Here is a 16,754-nt window from a genome sequence, read left to right on the forward strand (position 1 = left end):
TTCTAACTTTAGAAAGCCTAGATCCTGTTTCATGCTGTATTCTTTTTTTATTTTTTCTAGAGCATTATAGTTATACATAGTAGTTATATTCATTTTGATGAATCATATGTGCATGGAATTTGATTTTACTTCATTGCAGTCCCCATTTCCCCCCTTTCATATTCCCTCTTCCGTCTCATTCTTCTTCTTCTGCTCTATGATCTTACTTTTACTTGTTTGTTAATTTCTCACTGGTCCTTTCTACATATACGTAAAGATGAAATTACTTATGGATATTTATATATGCATATAGTGTGATTACATTCAATTCATTCTGCATTTCTTCCTCTTTCCTATCCCTCCTACCTCCTTCTTGATCTCCTTTTTCTACTTCTGATCTTCCCTTTATCTTCATGATACCTGATTCCCTGCCCCTACCAAATTTTCCCCTTATTTTTGCTGCAGCTTCCACATATGAGAGTAGGAATTTGACCCTTGATTTTTCTGAATCTGGCTATTTAACTTGCCAGGATGGTCTCTATTCTTTCCATTTACTAGCTAATGTCACAATTTTATTATTTTTTTTATTTAATCTTATTTATTATTTATATGTGGTGTTGAGACTAAATCCTAGACTGTACATGCTAGGCAAACACCCTACCACTAAGCTAAAACCCTAGTCCTCAAAAGGTTTTTTAATCATGACTATTTTCACTAGCTAAAACCCTATCCTCAAAGGTTTTTTTTTTTTTTAATGTAAACAAAAGGGATACATGTTGTTTCTCTGTTTGTACATGGAGTAAAAGGCGTATCATTTGTGTAATCATAAATTTACATAGGGTAATGTTGTTTGATTCATTCTGTTATTTTTCCCTTCTCCCCCACCCCTCCCACCCCTCTTTTCCCTCTATACAGTCTTCCTTCCCCATTATTGCCCCCCTCCCTAACCCTAACTCTAACCCTAACACTAACCCCTCCAACCCCCCAATTATTGTCATCATCCACTTATTAGCAATAACATTCGTCCTTTGGTTTTTTGAGATTGGCTTATCTCACTTAGCATGATAATTCTCCAATTTCATCCATTGCCTGCAAATGCCATAATTTTATCATTCTTTATGGCTGAGTAAAACTCTTAATCCATTCATCTACTGAGAGTCACTTGGGCTGTTTCCATAATTGATTATTGTGAATCGTGCTGCTATAATCATTGGTGTGTCTGTATCACACAGTATACTGATTTTAGCTCTTTTGGATAAATACCAATGAAGTGGGATAGTCTTATAGTGATTCCATTCTTAACTTTTTGAGGCATCTTCATAAAGCTTTCCAGAGTGGTTGTATTAATTTGCAGTCTCATCAACAATGTATGAATGTCCTTTTTCCTCACATCTCATCAACATTATTATTATTTGTATTCTTGATTGCAATTCTGACTGGAGGGATTTGAAATATTAGTGTTGTTTTGATTGCATTTCCATGATTGCTGGAGATGTTGAACATTTATTTTACTTATTTGTTGGTCATTGTGTTTCTCTTCTTTGAGAAATGTCTGTTTAGTTATTTTGCACATTTATTGATTATGGTTTTTTGTGGATTTTTTTGTGTTAAGCTTTTTGAGTTCTTTATATATGCTCGATATTAATCTCCTGTCAGAGAGTAGTGGGCAAAGATTTCCCCCCATTCTGTAGACTCTTTTTTCCTTCATTATGTAGAAGCTTTTAATTTGATGGCATTCCCCTTATTGATTCTTGGTTCTATTACTTGAGCTCTAGGGGTCTTGTTTAAGGAAATTGGTGCTTGCACTAATATGATGGAGTGTTTTTCTAGCAATTGCAGAGTTTCTGGGCTAATTCCTAAGTCTTTGATCTACTTTGATTTGACTTTGTGTAGTGTAAGAGATAGGGACCTAGTTTTATTCTTCTACATATTGAATTTAATCAGTATCATTATATTTTATTTTACATTTTTTCATTCTCAAGATTATGTGGAGAGGAGGTGTAGGTGTGTGCGATATTTATTTATATATATACTTATATATATGTACACGCACAAACACACACACACACACACATATAATTGTACTTTTATTTTAATTGTTTTCTTCATTCACCTGCTTATTATTTAGCCTTGGTTTGACTTAGGTGATTTGAGTTGTTTTGATCTGACATTTGTTGTTTGTAATTTGGTTTTTGTCCCTCATATTGTCTCTTATTTGCTCTCTTCCTCCAATAATAACCAATTTTCCTGTTTATTCTTCCTCTTTTAAAAATACTTTTATTTTTTACTCCTCCTCCTTTATAGTGGTCATCTGCTACCTTCTCCTTCCTCTCTTCTGTTAAGTTTTTAGAAGAGGCAGCATATTTTTTTGAAAAAAATTTAGTTTTAGATGGACACAATACCTTTATTTTATTTATTTATCTATCTTTTTATGCTGAGGATTGAACCCAGTGCCTCACATGTGCTAGGTATGCACTCTACCACTGAGCTATAGTTGCAGCCCCACCTCTGTTCATTTTATAAATATTTCAAACTTTTCATCTGTGTGCCAGACACTGATCTGGCACATTTACATTTATTAACCAATTTAATCCATATAACAGATGTTTAAAATTGATGCTTGGTTATCTGTATAAATGGAAACCAAGGAATAGGAGTTTAGGTAATTTGCCCAAGTTCACTTCGCTAATAAATAATACAGCTGAGATTCAAACCAAGTCAATCTATGGTCTTTTACCAGCAATAACTTTGAGTTTATTTTATTTTTAAATTAATTAATTAGTTAATTAATTTTTGGTTGCCAGGGATTGAACCCAGGGGTGCTTAACCACTGAGCCACATCCCCAGCCCTTTATTGTATTTTATTAGATACAGGGTCTTGATGAGTTCTTAGGGACTTGCTAAGTTGCTGAAACTGGGTTTGAACTCGAGATCCCCCTGCCTCAGTCTTCTGAGCCACTGAGATTACAGTTGATTTTATTTTAATTGACAAACAATAACTTTATATATGTATGTGGTACATTGATATTTTGATATATGTTTACAATGTATCATATTTAATTCAAGATGAGTAGTGTTTTGTAGAAGATCTTGACCATTATTTGGAGAAAACAAAGAGTAGTGGTCTTCTCAGAGGACATAGTGTTGAATATTTTCCCATGATTTAGGCTAACATAGCCTTTCCTGATTAGATAGTATGTCTTTTGTGGAAAGTTATTATTATATCTGTTTTTATTTTATTTTTTATTAATTTTTCAATACTGAGGATTAAATCCAGGGCCTCCTACCACTGAGCTATATCCTCAGCTGTGGAGAGTTCTTACTTGTCTAACAAGGGGAATTTAGAAGACATTTAAAAGTTCTACTAGAATTATTTTTAAAAAGAGAGATTTGAGGCCTAATTTCTTGACACAGGACTTTAGTTCATATATTTAAGAACCAAACAAAGTTATATGATTTATCTTCAACTAATGAAATATCTTGTTAAGTACAGGCAACCTATGAGAATAAGGAGATTTATTTACTTTTTTAAAATTTCATTTCATTTTTCTCCAAATTGTGTTGATGTAGAGCAGGACTTCTCACCCTGGTGCTGTTGCTATTTTGGCTGAATAATTCTTTGTTATGGTCTGTATGTTGTAGGACTTTTAACATTATTTCGGGCCTCTACCCGCTTTATATTACTATCATCCTTTCCCGTCAGTTGTGACAACTGAAAATTTCTCCATACATTGTCAAATATTCCCTGGGGTGGAAGACAAATGGATTATGATTGATAACCACTGATACAGAGCAGGATACATCCTTTGGGCCTTGGGTGTTTTTCTAGAAGTTAGGGAACTGGTTTAATAACTGTATAGTCATTTCCAAATATGAGTTCCAATGATTTAGAAAAAAACTCAAGCTTCCTAGAGTTTTTATAGACCTAAGTGAGACACTCATAAGTGATCCTATGCTATAAACTGTTTTGCACTGATTAAAAAAATAATTTTAAATAAATTTGTCTTATAATCTATAGTATTTATTTAATAACTGGAATTTAGTACAGTCTGCTTTTCATTAAGGCTTGGGAGGATCGTCTGATCCGAATACAAGAAACAATTGATGAATGGTTAAAAGTACAAGCTCAATGGCTGTACTTGGAGCCTATCTTTTGTTCTGAGGATATCATGCAACAGATGCCAGAAGAAGGGCGTCAGTTTCAGACAGTAGACAGACATTGGAGGGATATCATGAAGTTTTGTGCAAAAGATCCAAAGGTGAAGTGTTTGTTCTCACTCTTGTAATAAGTGAACCAACTTACCTTCTTTCCTTCATTTATTTATTTATTTTTCAGTACTGGGGATTGAAACAAGGGCCTCAAGCATACTAGGCAAGCAATCTACCACTGAGTCACATACTGAGCCCTGAACTTTTATTTTTGGATATTAAAGAAAGCAATAACTTTTTTTCTGATTACAGAAATAAATCCTACATATTATATACAAACTGGAGAATTCAGAAAATATAAGAATGTATAAAATTGTTATAGCTCTTTAATATCTAGTGGAGCTGCTTCAAATGCACATTTAATTTACTTGACTTCTGCTATATAAAATCACTATTCCTCTCCTCAGGAAATAAATAGGTAAATAAAATGGAGAGATGAGTGGAGAATAGTTTGATTAGTGTAGATGATTCTCTATGATCAAGAATGATGGAGAAAAAAGAATCTACTCAGTTGGTCTCAATTCATATGTATCTCTCCTAGTGAGTATAATACCTTGTTTTGTCTAATTTTAATACCAAAAAGCAGACTATTTTTTCAGACATGTAGTAACCACAGACCATAGATATACATTTATTTTTAAATCTGGTGTTCAATTTAAATAACAATTTATTTCAATGCTTGATGGAAAACTATCCGTGCTAGACTTACTGAGAGTCAATAGTATGTTGAAATTTGTAAGTTTCAGAAATTTTGTCTTACCTGTTGACTTTAAACTTTGTGATACATGAATTCTTGTAGACCAGAGGTTGGCAAATTTTTCTGCAAAGGGCCAGGTAATAAATATTTTAGGCTTTGTGAGATATAGGGTCATTTTTGCAGTGACTCAATTTTGCTGTCATTGTAGTGAGAGAACATCCCAGAGACAATATGTAAATGAATGGGTGTGTCTGTGATCAAATAAAGGTTTGCTTATGGACACAGATTTTTTTTATATATCATGAAATTTTATTATGATTTTTTTAACCTTCTAAAAACATAAAAATAATTCTCAATTCATGGGCCATGTAAAACTGGCAACAAGCTGGGTTTGCCTAGTGGGGAATAGTTTGTCAATTCCTGTTGTAGATCATTATGTTTATAGTTGAAAGCTATAAAAGTAAAAATTAAAAATATACTCTTTCTACACCATTCAAAAGAATGTAGGAGAAATAAAAATAAGCATGACAACCATAACTTCTCATTTATAACTCTGATAAGAATAATTATGATCTATTAATTTTAATAGTTTTTTATTGGAAAACATTTCACTGTGTAAACTTTTTGAAATTTTAGTATTATGACATGTAATACAGATTGTTTAGGTTTTATATCTAGTATACATGTGTCTCTTATACCAACATGTCTCTTTTAGGTTCTTGCTGCTACTTCTTTAACAGGTTTATTGGAAAAACTACAGAACTGCAATGAACTTTTGGAGAAAATTATGAAAGGACTTAATGCATATCTTGAAAAGAAACGTCTTTTCTTCCCTCGGTATGATGGATAATAAAAGAGCTATAATTTAAAGTGTATTCTGATATTGATGAGTTATCACTAAAGTTTTTGTATTTGCATGTTTTTCTCTAGTTTTTTCTTCTTATCTAATGATGAAATGTTAGAGATTTTGTCAGAGACCAAAGATCCACTTAGAGTCCAACCTCACTTAAAAAAATGCTTTGAGGGCATTGCTAAATTGGAGTTCCTTCCCAATTTGGACATTAAGGCCATGTATAGCTCTGAAGGTGAGCGAGTGGAGCTGATTGAACTTATTTCCACATCTGCAGCCCGAGGTGCTGTAGAAAAGTGGCTCATTCAAGTAGAAGATCTAATGCTTCGAAGTATTCATGACGTGATTGCTGCATCTAGGCTGGTATGTTTCTTAGGACTTAATGTATAACCTATATTCTGCAAATGCTGGTTAGGAGATTTGACTTGGTATCAGTAAATTAATACTTAAAGTTCTGTTTTAAACCATTTATTATTTTATTTATTTGTAACTAACATTATTATTAAAATAATAATATTAGTAAGAATTGATAATGTGATTAAATATTACAAAATGGTATTAGAAAATAATAAAAGGTATTTTAATATAGAATGAGGGAGGGTCCAGTGAAAGGCTCTTAGAGAAAGTGAGATCAAAACTGAGACTCAAAGCATAAATCAGGAATAACCAGGTAAAGAGTAAATGGAATAGCATGTAGGTATCCTGTGTAAAGGCCCTGGGATCAGTAAGAAGCAGGGATTTGTGAGAACCTGAAAGAAGACAACTGTGTCTGAAATAGAATGAGTGCAGAGTGAAGTCAGATGAGGTTGTAAAGGAACACAGTAAGTAGATTGAATTTTATTTTAAATACAATGGAAGGCTAAAACTATTTTAATCAGGGAAGGGATATCATATGATTTATATTTTTATACCACTATGGCTATGGTATAAATAATGAATTAGGGGATGTACAAAAATAGGAAGACAAATTGGGAGACCCCCAGATGAAAGGTGATGTGGACTGGAATTAAGGAAATGGCAAATGATATGGATCAAAGTAGACAGAAATATAATTTGTAGTTCATTTCAACAGGTCTTGATGATGAATTGGTTGTAGAATAGAAAGATGAGGAGGGGCAAGTCTCAAGAATTAGCATTAAGGTTTCTGATTTGAGTATATGGGTTGCATTTACTCTGGGAAAATGCCTGGAAGAGAAGCAGGCTTGTAAAGCTTGGGGGGGGGGAAATTGAGTTTAATTTGAGACATGTTTAAATTGAAATGCTTATGAGGTAACCTAGTGAATATGACTAGTAGGCAACCATCATACCCTTTAGTACTTGACTGACCTATAGGTCAGTTCTCCTCAAATATGGGTGTTAAGTGAATGATAGAGTTCACTTGCTGCTTTTTATGCTTATGACTACTTTAAAACTTCAAATGAGATGAACAAACATCAAAGGAGGTTACATAATAAATTTGAAAGAAATATAACATCTGGGTAGTACATGCACCTCACTTAACAATAGTCTTGAATAACAAGTTTCAGTGTATTTCTGCCTTAGGAACACAAAGGAGCAATTGTACAGTTACAAGAATAGATTTTGAAGCCCTTGAAGACTTACATTCAGCAATTCACTGTATGAATGAAGTGGCCTTTTTATTTTATCAAGAACTCACGCAGCTCATCATTTTGGGGTAGCTTTTCATTCCTGCAGATAAAACTGAATTTTTTCTCTCTTTTTGCTACTTGTGATCTCAAACAAACTTAAAGCACACAGGAAAAAATAAACATTGTTCATGATAGTATTTCCTTAATCACTGTAGAAAATATACTACACTGTTCATCCTTCTTTAAAGCCTTAGGTTATTATCATTTGTTTGTTTACAAATATTGCTAATAAGGATTTTGTAACAATGTATATATATATATCCTATGTTATGTTAAACATATATAAGATGGTGTGATTATATTGAAAGTATAGTTTCCATTAGCATCAGCTTCAAAATTCATTCTGTACTTGTTTTTTCTCAATATATAACATATCTACAATATCATTTATTATCAAATCAAACTATTTTTATAATGAATCCTCAATCTTTTTAAATGTCTTTTAAATATGAAAGTTTTAGAAATAAATGAAAGTATATTTTAACACCAAAGCACAGATTTTTCAATTAAATATAATCAAATTATTTATATACTCTGGTCATAGAAGTTTTTAGAAAAGCTATGAATAAATAGTATAAGGGTTCTAACTGCTAGTCCAGTTTTCTATTAGATTTTCTAGTCTCCTTTTCAATTAAATCTGTCATCAATATAACCTATTTGACTTCCATTTTTTACAGTTTAAGTTGGTTTGTAATAAAAGTAACATGTATTGTGTCAAAAACTTGACAGTTCCCACAGCAAGGAATATAGAAATCACATAGAAATAAACTTCAAGAAGAATCAACAATCAAAAATAAAAAAAAGAACCAACAATCACATCTGTCCAGAGATAATCCATTACTCGCATGCTAGTGCTCATTTTTCAGTTCTTCTATAAATAAACAAATATTTCAAAAATATAATCATGATTTATAAAATATTTCAGATCTTTTAGTCTTCCAAAGTTTTTCATGGCTATATGATATTAGAACCTTCAAATATACTAAATATTGTACTTTTTCATTGTAAAACATTTAGCTTTTTTTCTCTTGCAATCTTTTAAAATTAGAAATTCCTTTTAATTATTCAGGCTTATCCAGAATCTCCAAGAAGAGACTGGGTTAGAGAGTGGCCTGGCCAGGTTGTACTTTGTGTTTCTCAAATGTTCTGGACTTCTGAGACACAGGAAGTTATAAGTAGTGGGACAGAGGTAAAGCATTATTTGATTTTGAATAACATTCTTTACTTCATTGCATATTTCCTTAGTTTCTTAGTTAGCTTGTGTCTCTGTCTCTGTTTCTGTGTCTGTGTCTGTCTCTGTCTCTCTCTTTCTTCAGTACTAGGGAATAAACTCGGGGGTGCTCTACCACTAAGCTACATTGCCAGCATTTCTTTATTTTGAGGCAAGTTCTCACTAAGTTGCCCAGGCTGGCCTTGGACTTGCAATCCTTCTGCCTCAGCCTCATAAATTGCTGGTATTACAGACCTGCACCTGTTTGTCTATTCTTTGCAAAGGCAATACCTCCCTCAATTTCTGTATATAGTATTAAAATTATAAAATTCTTTGAAAACTTGTTCTTTTTACTAGGTTTAGACAAAATCCACTCTATAATATATTTCTTTTTTTAACCTTTTTTTACAGTTGTAGATGGACACCGCCTTTACTTTATCTTATTTATTTTTATGTGGTCCTGAGGATTGAACCCAGTGCCTCACTCATGTTAGGCAAGTGCTCTACCACTGAGCTACAACCCCAGCCCTATAATGTGTTTCTATAATGGGATAGATTATGAAGTTATAATTGTTTTGTAAATGAATATATATATATATATAAAACAACAGATTTAGGTAATGCATATAAAATCAATTAAATTGCTTTATTATTTTGTAGGGATTAAAGAAGTACTATAAGGAACTCCAGAATCAACTAAATGACATTGTAGAGCTGGTAAGAGGAAAATTATCTAAGCAGACCAGGATCACTCTAGGGGCATTAGTTACAATTGATGTCCATGCTAGAGATGTGGTGATGGACATGATTGAAACAGGTTTGTGACTTTTTCCTTTAATATTAAAAGTAAAAATATTTATAGCCTTTAGGAGTGGATACTTATTACTATCTTTTTTCTCTCAACAGAATTGCATGACCTTTTCTATAAGTTGAAATGAAAACATGAATTGTTTAATATTTGTTGATAAAATACTGTTTTTCAAATTATTTTCATTTACGGATTATGTGTTTTATTCTTTCTAGGTGTCTCACATGGTACAGATTTCCAGTGGCTTGCTCAGCTTCGTTATTATTGGGAATCTGAGAATGCTCGAGTTCGTATCATTAATTGTGATGTAAAATATGCGTATGAGTATCTTGGTAACTCACCTCGACTTGTCATTACTCCTCTAACTGACAGGTGTTACAGAACATTGGTATGCATTTAAATCATTTTAATCCATACATTAAAATTACTTTTCAGTGAGGTGTCAGATTTTATCTAAATTTAATATGGTTCTCTTCATTTATTGTTTTACCTGTAATATTTGAATACAATTATCCCTTCCTAATCCCAAATTCTCTTTATTTGAAATTATGGCAATAAATAATTACTTCCGGGTGCTTCTGTAGCATACAAGAATGTTTTTATTCTATTGTATAGAAGTTGCGAATCTCTTCCATTGGGATTAATTAGAAAAAGGGAGGAACTGAAAATATGAAAACAAAGCCAAAGCTTCACAAAATAGTATCAGTCTTTATAGTGGGATATTGAGAGAGATGAGAAGAAGATGAGGAAAGTACTTTTGAGTCTTAGAACTCCAAATTAGTACTGCTCAATAGGAAGGACAGAGCTGAAATGTAGGGGATGCTGCTTAGTTAGGCCTGTGCTTTTTTGTGATGCTATGGAAGATAGAACAATGACTGGGAATATGGTTGCCAGATTTACTCCCAGGTAAACTTTGAACTTTAAACAAACAATAAATACAATCATGTGTTACTTAATGATAAAGATACATTCTGAGAAATGCATTATTAGGTGATTTTATCATGCAAAAATCAGAGTATGCTTTCTCAAAACTAGATGGTATGGTCTACTACATACCTAAACTGTATGGTTTAGTATCTATCATCTGTGCAGTCCATTGTTGACTGAAACATCATTATATGGCACATGACTATAATTTTTTAGTATGTTGTAAATATTGCAAGGGACATACTTATAATACTATTAAATTATTTATCTGAAATTTAAATTTAATTAGGCATTTTATATTTTTCTGTGCTAAATCTGGCAACCCAACCTGGGAATTAAAGAGGAACATCAAGAAACAGCAATCCACTTATGTGAGTAAGTAAAATTAAGGTGTCTTTTATTGAATTCTTTAGAAGCAGAGATGAAATGAGGATTCTTGTGCAAATGATTTATTAGGGAATGCTCTCAGTAGAAACCTACAAGGAAATGAAGGCAACAGTTTGGGACTGTTGAAAAATTAAACACAGAAGTAGTTTGAGCAGATATATAGCTATAGCAGGATCTCAAGGGGAGCTATGAAGCATGAATGGCATGAGTTACTCCACTTAAAGGCAATAGGGTCTGGATTTTGTACCCCTTTATTGTCATTGTTTAGTTGCCTCTGGGACAAGGGAATGAGTTTGCTTTCCAGTATTTGCTGATAAGGTAGTTACAAAAGGAGAGCAAGTTGAGGACAGTGCTTAGGAGAAAAGAGCAATTCTGAGCTATTTGCAACCAAGACTCACAGCAATTGGGAGGTGAATGTAATGACCTGATATAGGGAACTTGGGTAGGGTTCCAAAGGGTCTATGATTAAGCATTTCATGAAACCCTCTATTTTTCAGCAGGATACCTGAAGGCAGTGTCCATGTCTGTCTTGTGGTAAACAAGTAAATTGTTATCTATCTCCAAATATTTGTTGAGGAAATGAAACTCAAGCATCTATGTCATGTATGTTATCTTTGTACCAAGAAGTGAGAAATGGTGATACACTTGTAAGGTGGAACTTAACAATGTTGATTTGGAAAATCAGAAACCCATTAAGGACTTGACCATACCACCAGACACTGAAAAACATGTCTTAGTATATTTATTATCCATAATAAAAGGAACATGCTCATGAGCATTTTCTTGAAGTTGAAGGAGAGCCCAAGGTTCCCAGAAGTCAAGTTAACGTTCACTAATAGTATAACATCCATTATAAATTTAAGATGAGTGCAGTATCTTTGATATTGACTTTATTTAGCTGTCCCTATTGTCTTTTTTTTTTTAGTAAATGAAAATATTTATCATTTTTTGTAGATTTATTTAAAAAACAGACTGTACTTTTTAGAACAGTTTTAAGTTCATAGCAAAATTAAATGGAAAGTACAGAGATCCTTTATTTCCCCTTTTCGTCCAAATGTACTATCTTGATCCCTTAACCTTATTTTTTCTAAAAGTACTTAAATTTCACAAACTCCCATGGTGGCTTTTGTGAAACATATTCCATAATTAGAACAGTCTGTAATTTCTATGCCAAAAATTTCCAGTTGCTGTTCTAATTAATGTAGAGACCCCAAAATAAGTTGGATACTCCTGATGTTGACTTAAGGAGCTTAAACACTAATTTATGAGAAAAAGAATGTATGTGATAACATACAAGGCAGAAAGCAATACTACTAATAAGTATAGAACAGTGATATGGGAATGGAGAAAATGGAGAATGTACCAAGAGTAGAAGGCAACAGCCAGGTAAATCATGGTCAAAATTTGTGGAAGAGTTCATCTGTTTCTCTTCCAAATAGCCCTCACTTCAGGTGATTGTCCTCTTCAGCTGACCATCTAGAATGTGTCACTATTGTCTTCTACAGTCATCTCCACAACCACTTTTTTTTTGTTGTTTTTTTCCATGGAAAAACCCTCTTGTTTATTTGATTAAACAAAAATAAAATAAGCTGCATAGGAACAATTTTAAAGTCCAAAGAGACACCAACTTTGTTTTAAGGCTGTAGTAGCTGATACAGCATCTCCTTGCTACCTTCTCCAGCCTTCTCTGTGGACCACAGCGATACATTCAGAAGCCTGTTAGTTAACACAGGAGTTTTTGAACACTTTTCCATTGGTTCTTCATCTGCTCATTGCCTGTCATGCCTGCGGCCTGCAATATTATCAGTTAAGATTTAAAAGTAAAAGCCAAAAAGGGGGGTGGGGGGGGATAACGAACAAAGAAAAACCCACTTTTGCCTAAAGGTTTGGGGGAAAATCTTAATTTCCCCGCTCATCCTCCAAAATGATGGGGTCAGAATTCTCAAAGCCAAAACCACTTATAAAAAAGCAGCAATAGGCAGTTGGCACCCCACACAGGCTGACAGTCTGCTTTCTGCAGCCAGGGAAGTTATGGTAGTGGTGTGTATTTCTCCCACCAGTCTTCCTGCAACAAATAATAAAAAAATTAGGTTAATTTAGTCAGTAAGACTAACATCAGGCATAAGGCCCGTGTTAAGAGTCCCCCAATCCTGCATTTACTTTTCCTTTAAAAAAAAAAAAAAAAAAAAACACTCAACCGAGTCACATATTCTATTACCCCCCCCCAAAAAAAATCAAAGCATTTTGCTGACCAGGCATGAGAGCTAATGGACAATATTAAACAAGATTCATAAAAAAATACTAACAACCCTCCCACCCAACTGACTATACCTACCATGCTAGTTAAAAACATCCCTTTACCCACCCACCCTCATCTGCATTGACTTTAGGGGAAAAGGGGAAAAAAAAGTTATCTTACCACCCTAAACACAAGAGAACCCCATAAATGTGAAAATTCTTCCTCTGAAGAAAGACAACTACACAGACTGCTAGAAACATAAAGAACTATTACAGAGCTGGTTATTTAAAGAAAGTAAACACTTTGCTACACATGCCAACATTCAGCCAGTGTGCTCTGAGATAGCCTTAGGAAAAAATACTACCTGAGCTCGTAAGTTAATACAATCATTAAAAGGAGGTCTAAGACCATGTGGATACACAAAACTTTTAGAACCATTGCTGGTTAAATGATGATGGAAAACATCCCACCAGGCTGGCTTATTAACCCGTAAGATCAGTTTTTAAAATAGACTTTATTGAGGTATTTCTTTCACCTCCACAACCACTTTTAATTAAGACCTTTCTGAACTAATTTTACCTCTTCAAACCTAGATGCTCTTTGTTTTTAAAGGCAAATCGGATACATATGAAATATTAGAAAACAGGAGATTTTGATGCATTTTCTATCCTCTTTGGACATTTTAAACTGCTTTTTCTTTTTGCAGCCAGAAAGCTTTATGCTAAAAAGTAACTAAACATGCTGGGCATGGTGGTGCATGCCTCTAATTATAGAAGCTCAGGAGGCTGAAGCAGGAGAATCAAGAGTTCAAAGCAATTTAGTGAGGCCCTCAGCAACTTAGTGAGACCCTGTCTCAAAATAAAATATAAAAAGAGCTGGGGGTGTGGTTCAGTGGTAAAGCACCCCTGCATTCAATCCCTGGTACAAAAAAAAAAAAAAAAAAAAGTAACTAAACAATATAAAAATATAGCTTCTCTGAAGCTACAACTAAGAATAAATCCATTTGGTAAATAATTATCTGTTTGTTTTTAGTGACACATAGATTTCTTTTCATATATATTTTCCTTTTCAGATAGGTGCCTTCTATTTAAACCTTGGAGGTGCTCCAGAGGGACCAGCAGGCACAGGAAAAACTGAAACTACCAAGGACTTGGCTAAAGCTCTTGCTGTACAGTGTGTGGTATTCAACTGTTCAGATGGGCTAGATTATCTGGCAATGGGAAAGGTAGTTCATTGCCTGAGTTGATAATATTAAATGATCCAAACTTTATAGCTTAAGTCTTTATAGCTTAAGTCTTTGATGAAGCAGACTCATGTTTAAATACTGTTGCAGTGTGGCTTAAGCATTTATTGAATGTTGGCTTTGGAGTTAAAAGCATTGTTTTTCTTCTTGGGACTTTTATCAAACTTAACTTTCAATTTTTACTCAAAAGTTTAAATATTTGTTTTAATACTTGATAACATTTCTGTCAGGCACAGTGGCACACTCCTATAATTCCAGTGACGAGAGGCTGAGGTAAGGAGGATCACAAGTTCAAAGCCAGCCTCATCAACTTAGTGAGGCCCTAAAACAGCTTAGCAAGACTCTGTCTCTAAATAAAATATTAAAAAGGGTGGGGGATGTTGCTTAGTGGTTAAATATTGCTGGGTTCAATGCCTGGTACAAAAAAAATTGATGACATTTTCTAAGAACAATCATCTCTCTTTTTTTTCTATTCTTTTCCCTTAGTTCTTTAAAGGATTGGCTTCTTCTGGTGCTTGGGCTTGCTTTGATGAATTTAATAGAATTGAGTTGGAAGTGTTGTCAGTGGTAGCTCAACAGATCCTTTGCATTCAGAGAGCCATTCAACAGAAGTTGGAAGTGTTTGTTTTTGAAGGGACAGAACTTAAACTCAATCCAAACTGTTTTGTAGCTATTACCATGAATCCTGGCTATGCAGGGCGTTCTGAATTGCCAGACAACCTTAAGGTAATATTTGTTGAAGGCATAAGTTTGTTAATCACAAATAACAGCATAATTCATTCAAAATATTGAAATTCTTCCCATGTGTCTGTTATTTCCATTTTAACTCCAAGGTATGCCTCTAAAAACTTTTTTTAGACATCCAAAAAATACTCAGCACATAAAAATATTAAAGTACTACTGAAAAAATCATGGAGTTTATGAAAACATGTTGCTGTGGGGGGAATGAACTTGAATATCAACACATTATCTTTTTGAATGCTTATAATTAGTTTTAACATGACTTATTTTATGTAAATATTTCATTTATTATACATTGCAGGTACTTTTTAGAACGGTGGCTATGATGGTTCCAAACTATGCCCTTATAGCAGAAATCTCCCTCTACTCCTATGGATTTTTGAATGCAAAACCTCTGTCTGTGAAGATAGTAATGACCTACAGACTTTGCTCAGAGCAGCTCTCATCACAGTTTCATTATGACTATGGAATGCGAGCAGTAAAAGCAGTTTTAGTGGCTGCTGGAAACCTAAAACTAAAATATCCTAGTGAAAATGAAGATATATTGGTAAGTATTAAATGTGTGTGTGTGTATGTGTGTGTGTGTGTGTGTATACACAAGTGAGGGGGTTGCTTCAAGTCTTTCTCTGTGGGGTTGAAATTATAGTTTTGGGTTACGTTATTTATTATTCTTTATATGAATATAAGGACCTTTATTATTTTTATTTTTCACTATGGAAATTTCATGGAGAAATGTAAAATAAACTTTTGGTTAGAAGGGTGGAATAGAGCAATAAATGCAGGCATTTGACTTATTTTGTCCTTTTTTTTGTGATTTTTAGCTTCTTCGATCAATTAAAGATGTGAATGAACCAAAGTTTCTGTCACATGACATACCTTTATTTAATGGAATAACTAGTGACTTATTTCCTGGTGTTAAACTTCCTGAAGCTGACTATAATGTAAGTAAACCTATGAGAATGACTTGCTTTGCACAACAAATTCAACTGGTGGCTCAGTTGTTCACAAAGTTTTATTAAATTAGTGAAGTTACTCTGTTTGGAGGATGGTAGTCTATTTTACCACTTTAGTTAATTAGGATAAGTAAATTTTGGTACCTTCTGTTAATGTTACCAGGTTTAACATGTTAAGATTTAGGTCAAAGATAATGTTCTTTGTAAGAGAATAAATATTTAATTTCCTATCTTGTGATTTATAATACCTTCTAGCATGCATACTGTAATACTTAGTGTTGTATATTTTTCAGGCAGAAATGAAAGTAGTAAAACATCTGCAGTTAACAGAATAAGGGTTTGCTTCTCAAATTTAATGTACTGACCTTATTTCTTTCTAAAGTAGGTAGTCTTCACTCCCTTCCAGATAAATAGTAATGATGGGTAGTGATGGATGTGTTAATTAGTTTGATTGTGTTAGTTATCACACAATATGTATTTATAGCAAGTCATCATGTTGTATATTTTGAATCATACCAAATTTTCTTTTTTAAAGTTTTAAATTTTAATTGAAAAATAATGGTTGCTTATATTTATGGTGATGTTTTGATACTTTTATGCACTGTGAAATCATCCAACCAAATCTATTTGTATATTCATTACCTTGTATTTTTATCATTTCTTTGTGGTGAGAACATTTAAAACCCTGTCTTAGCTATTTTGAAATATACATTATTATTAACTATATCACCTTGCTATGCAATAGAGCACCAGAATTTGTTTCTCCTATTCAACCAGACTTCATACCCCTTGACTCCTCTTTCCCTCTCCACCTGCTCCTGCCCTCAGGCAGTAGTAACTACCACTTAACTCTACTTCTGTG

The 16,754-nt window shown here is 33.4% G+C and overlaps 1 protein-coding gene across 1 annotated transcript in view; it reads left to right on the forward strand.

Annotated features, from left to right (window-relative positions):
* The window catches only part of LOC306647289 (dynein axonemal heavy chain 12-like), a 332,440-nt gene that overhangs the window by 113,066 nt on the left and 202,620 nt on the right, over positions 1-16,754 (forward strand). The window contains 10 exon segments of the mRNA XM_079116520.1: positions 4,044-4,238; positions 5,601-5,722; positions 5,816-6,098; positions 8,454-8,573; positions 9,255-9,411; positions 9,618-9,790; positions 14,028-14,180; positions 14,685-14,924; positions 15,241-15,486; positions 15,761-15,880. Of these exon segments, the coding sequence (XP_078972646.1) occupies positions 4,044-4,238; positions 5,601-5,722; positions 5,816-6,098; positions 8,454-8,573; positions 9,255-9,411; positions 9,618-9,790; positions 14,028-14,180; positions 14,685-14,924; positions 15,241-15,486; positions 15,761-15,880 (1,809 nt within the window).

The sequence above is a fragment of the Sciurus vulgaris genome, assembly GCF_902686455.1.
Source record: "Sciurus vulgaris genome assembly, chromosome: 16".
Taxonomy (NCBI): Eukaryota; Metazoa; Chordata; class Mammalia; order Rodentia; family Sciuridae; genus Sciurus; species Sciurus vulgaris.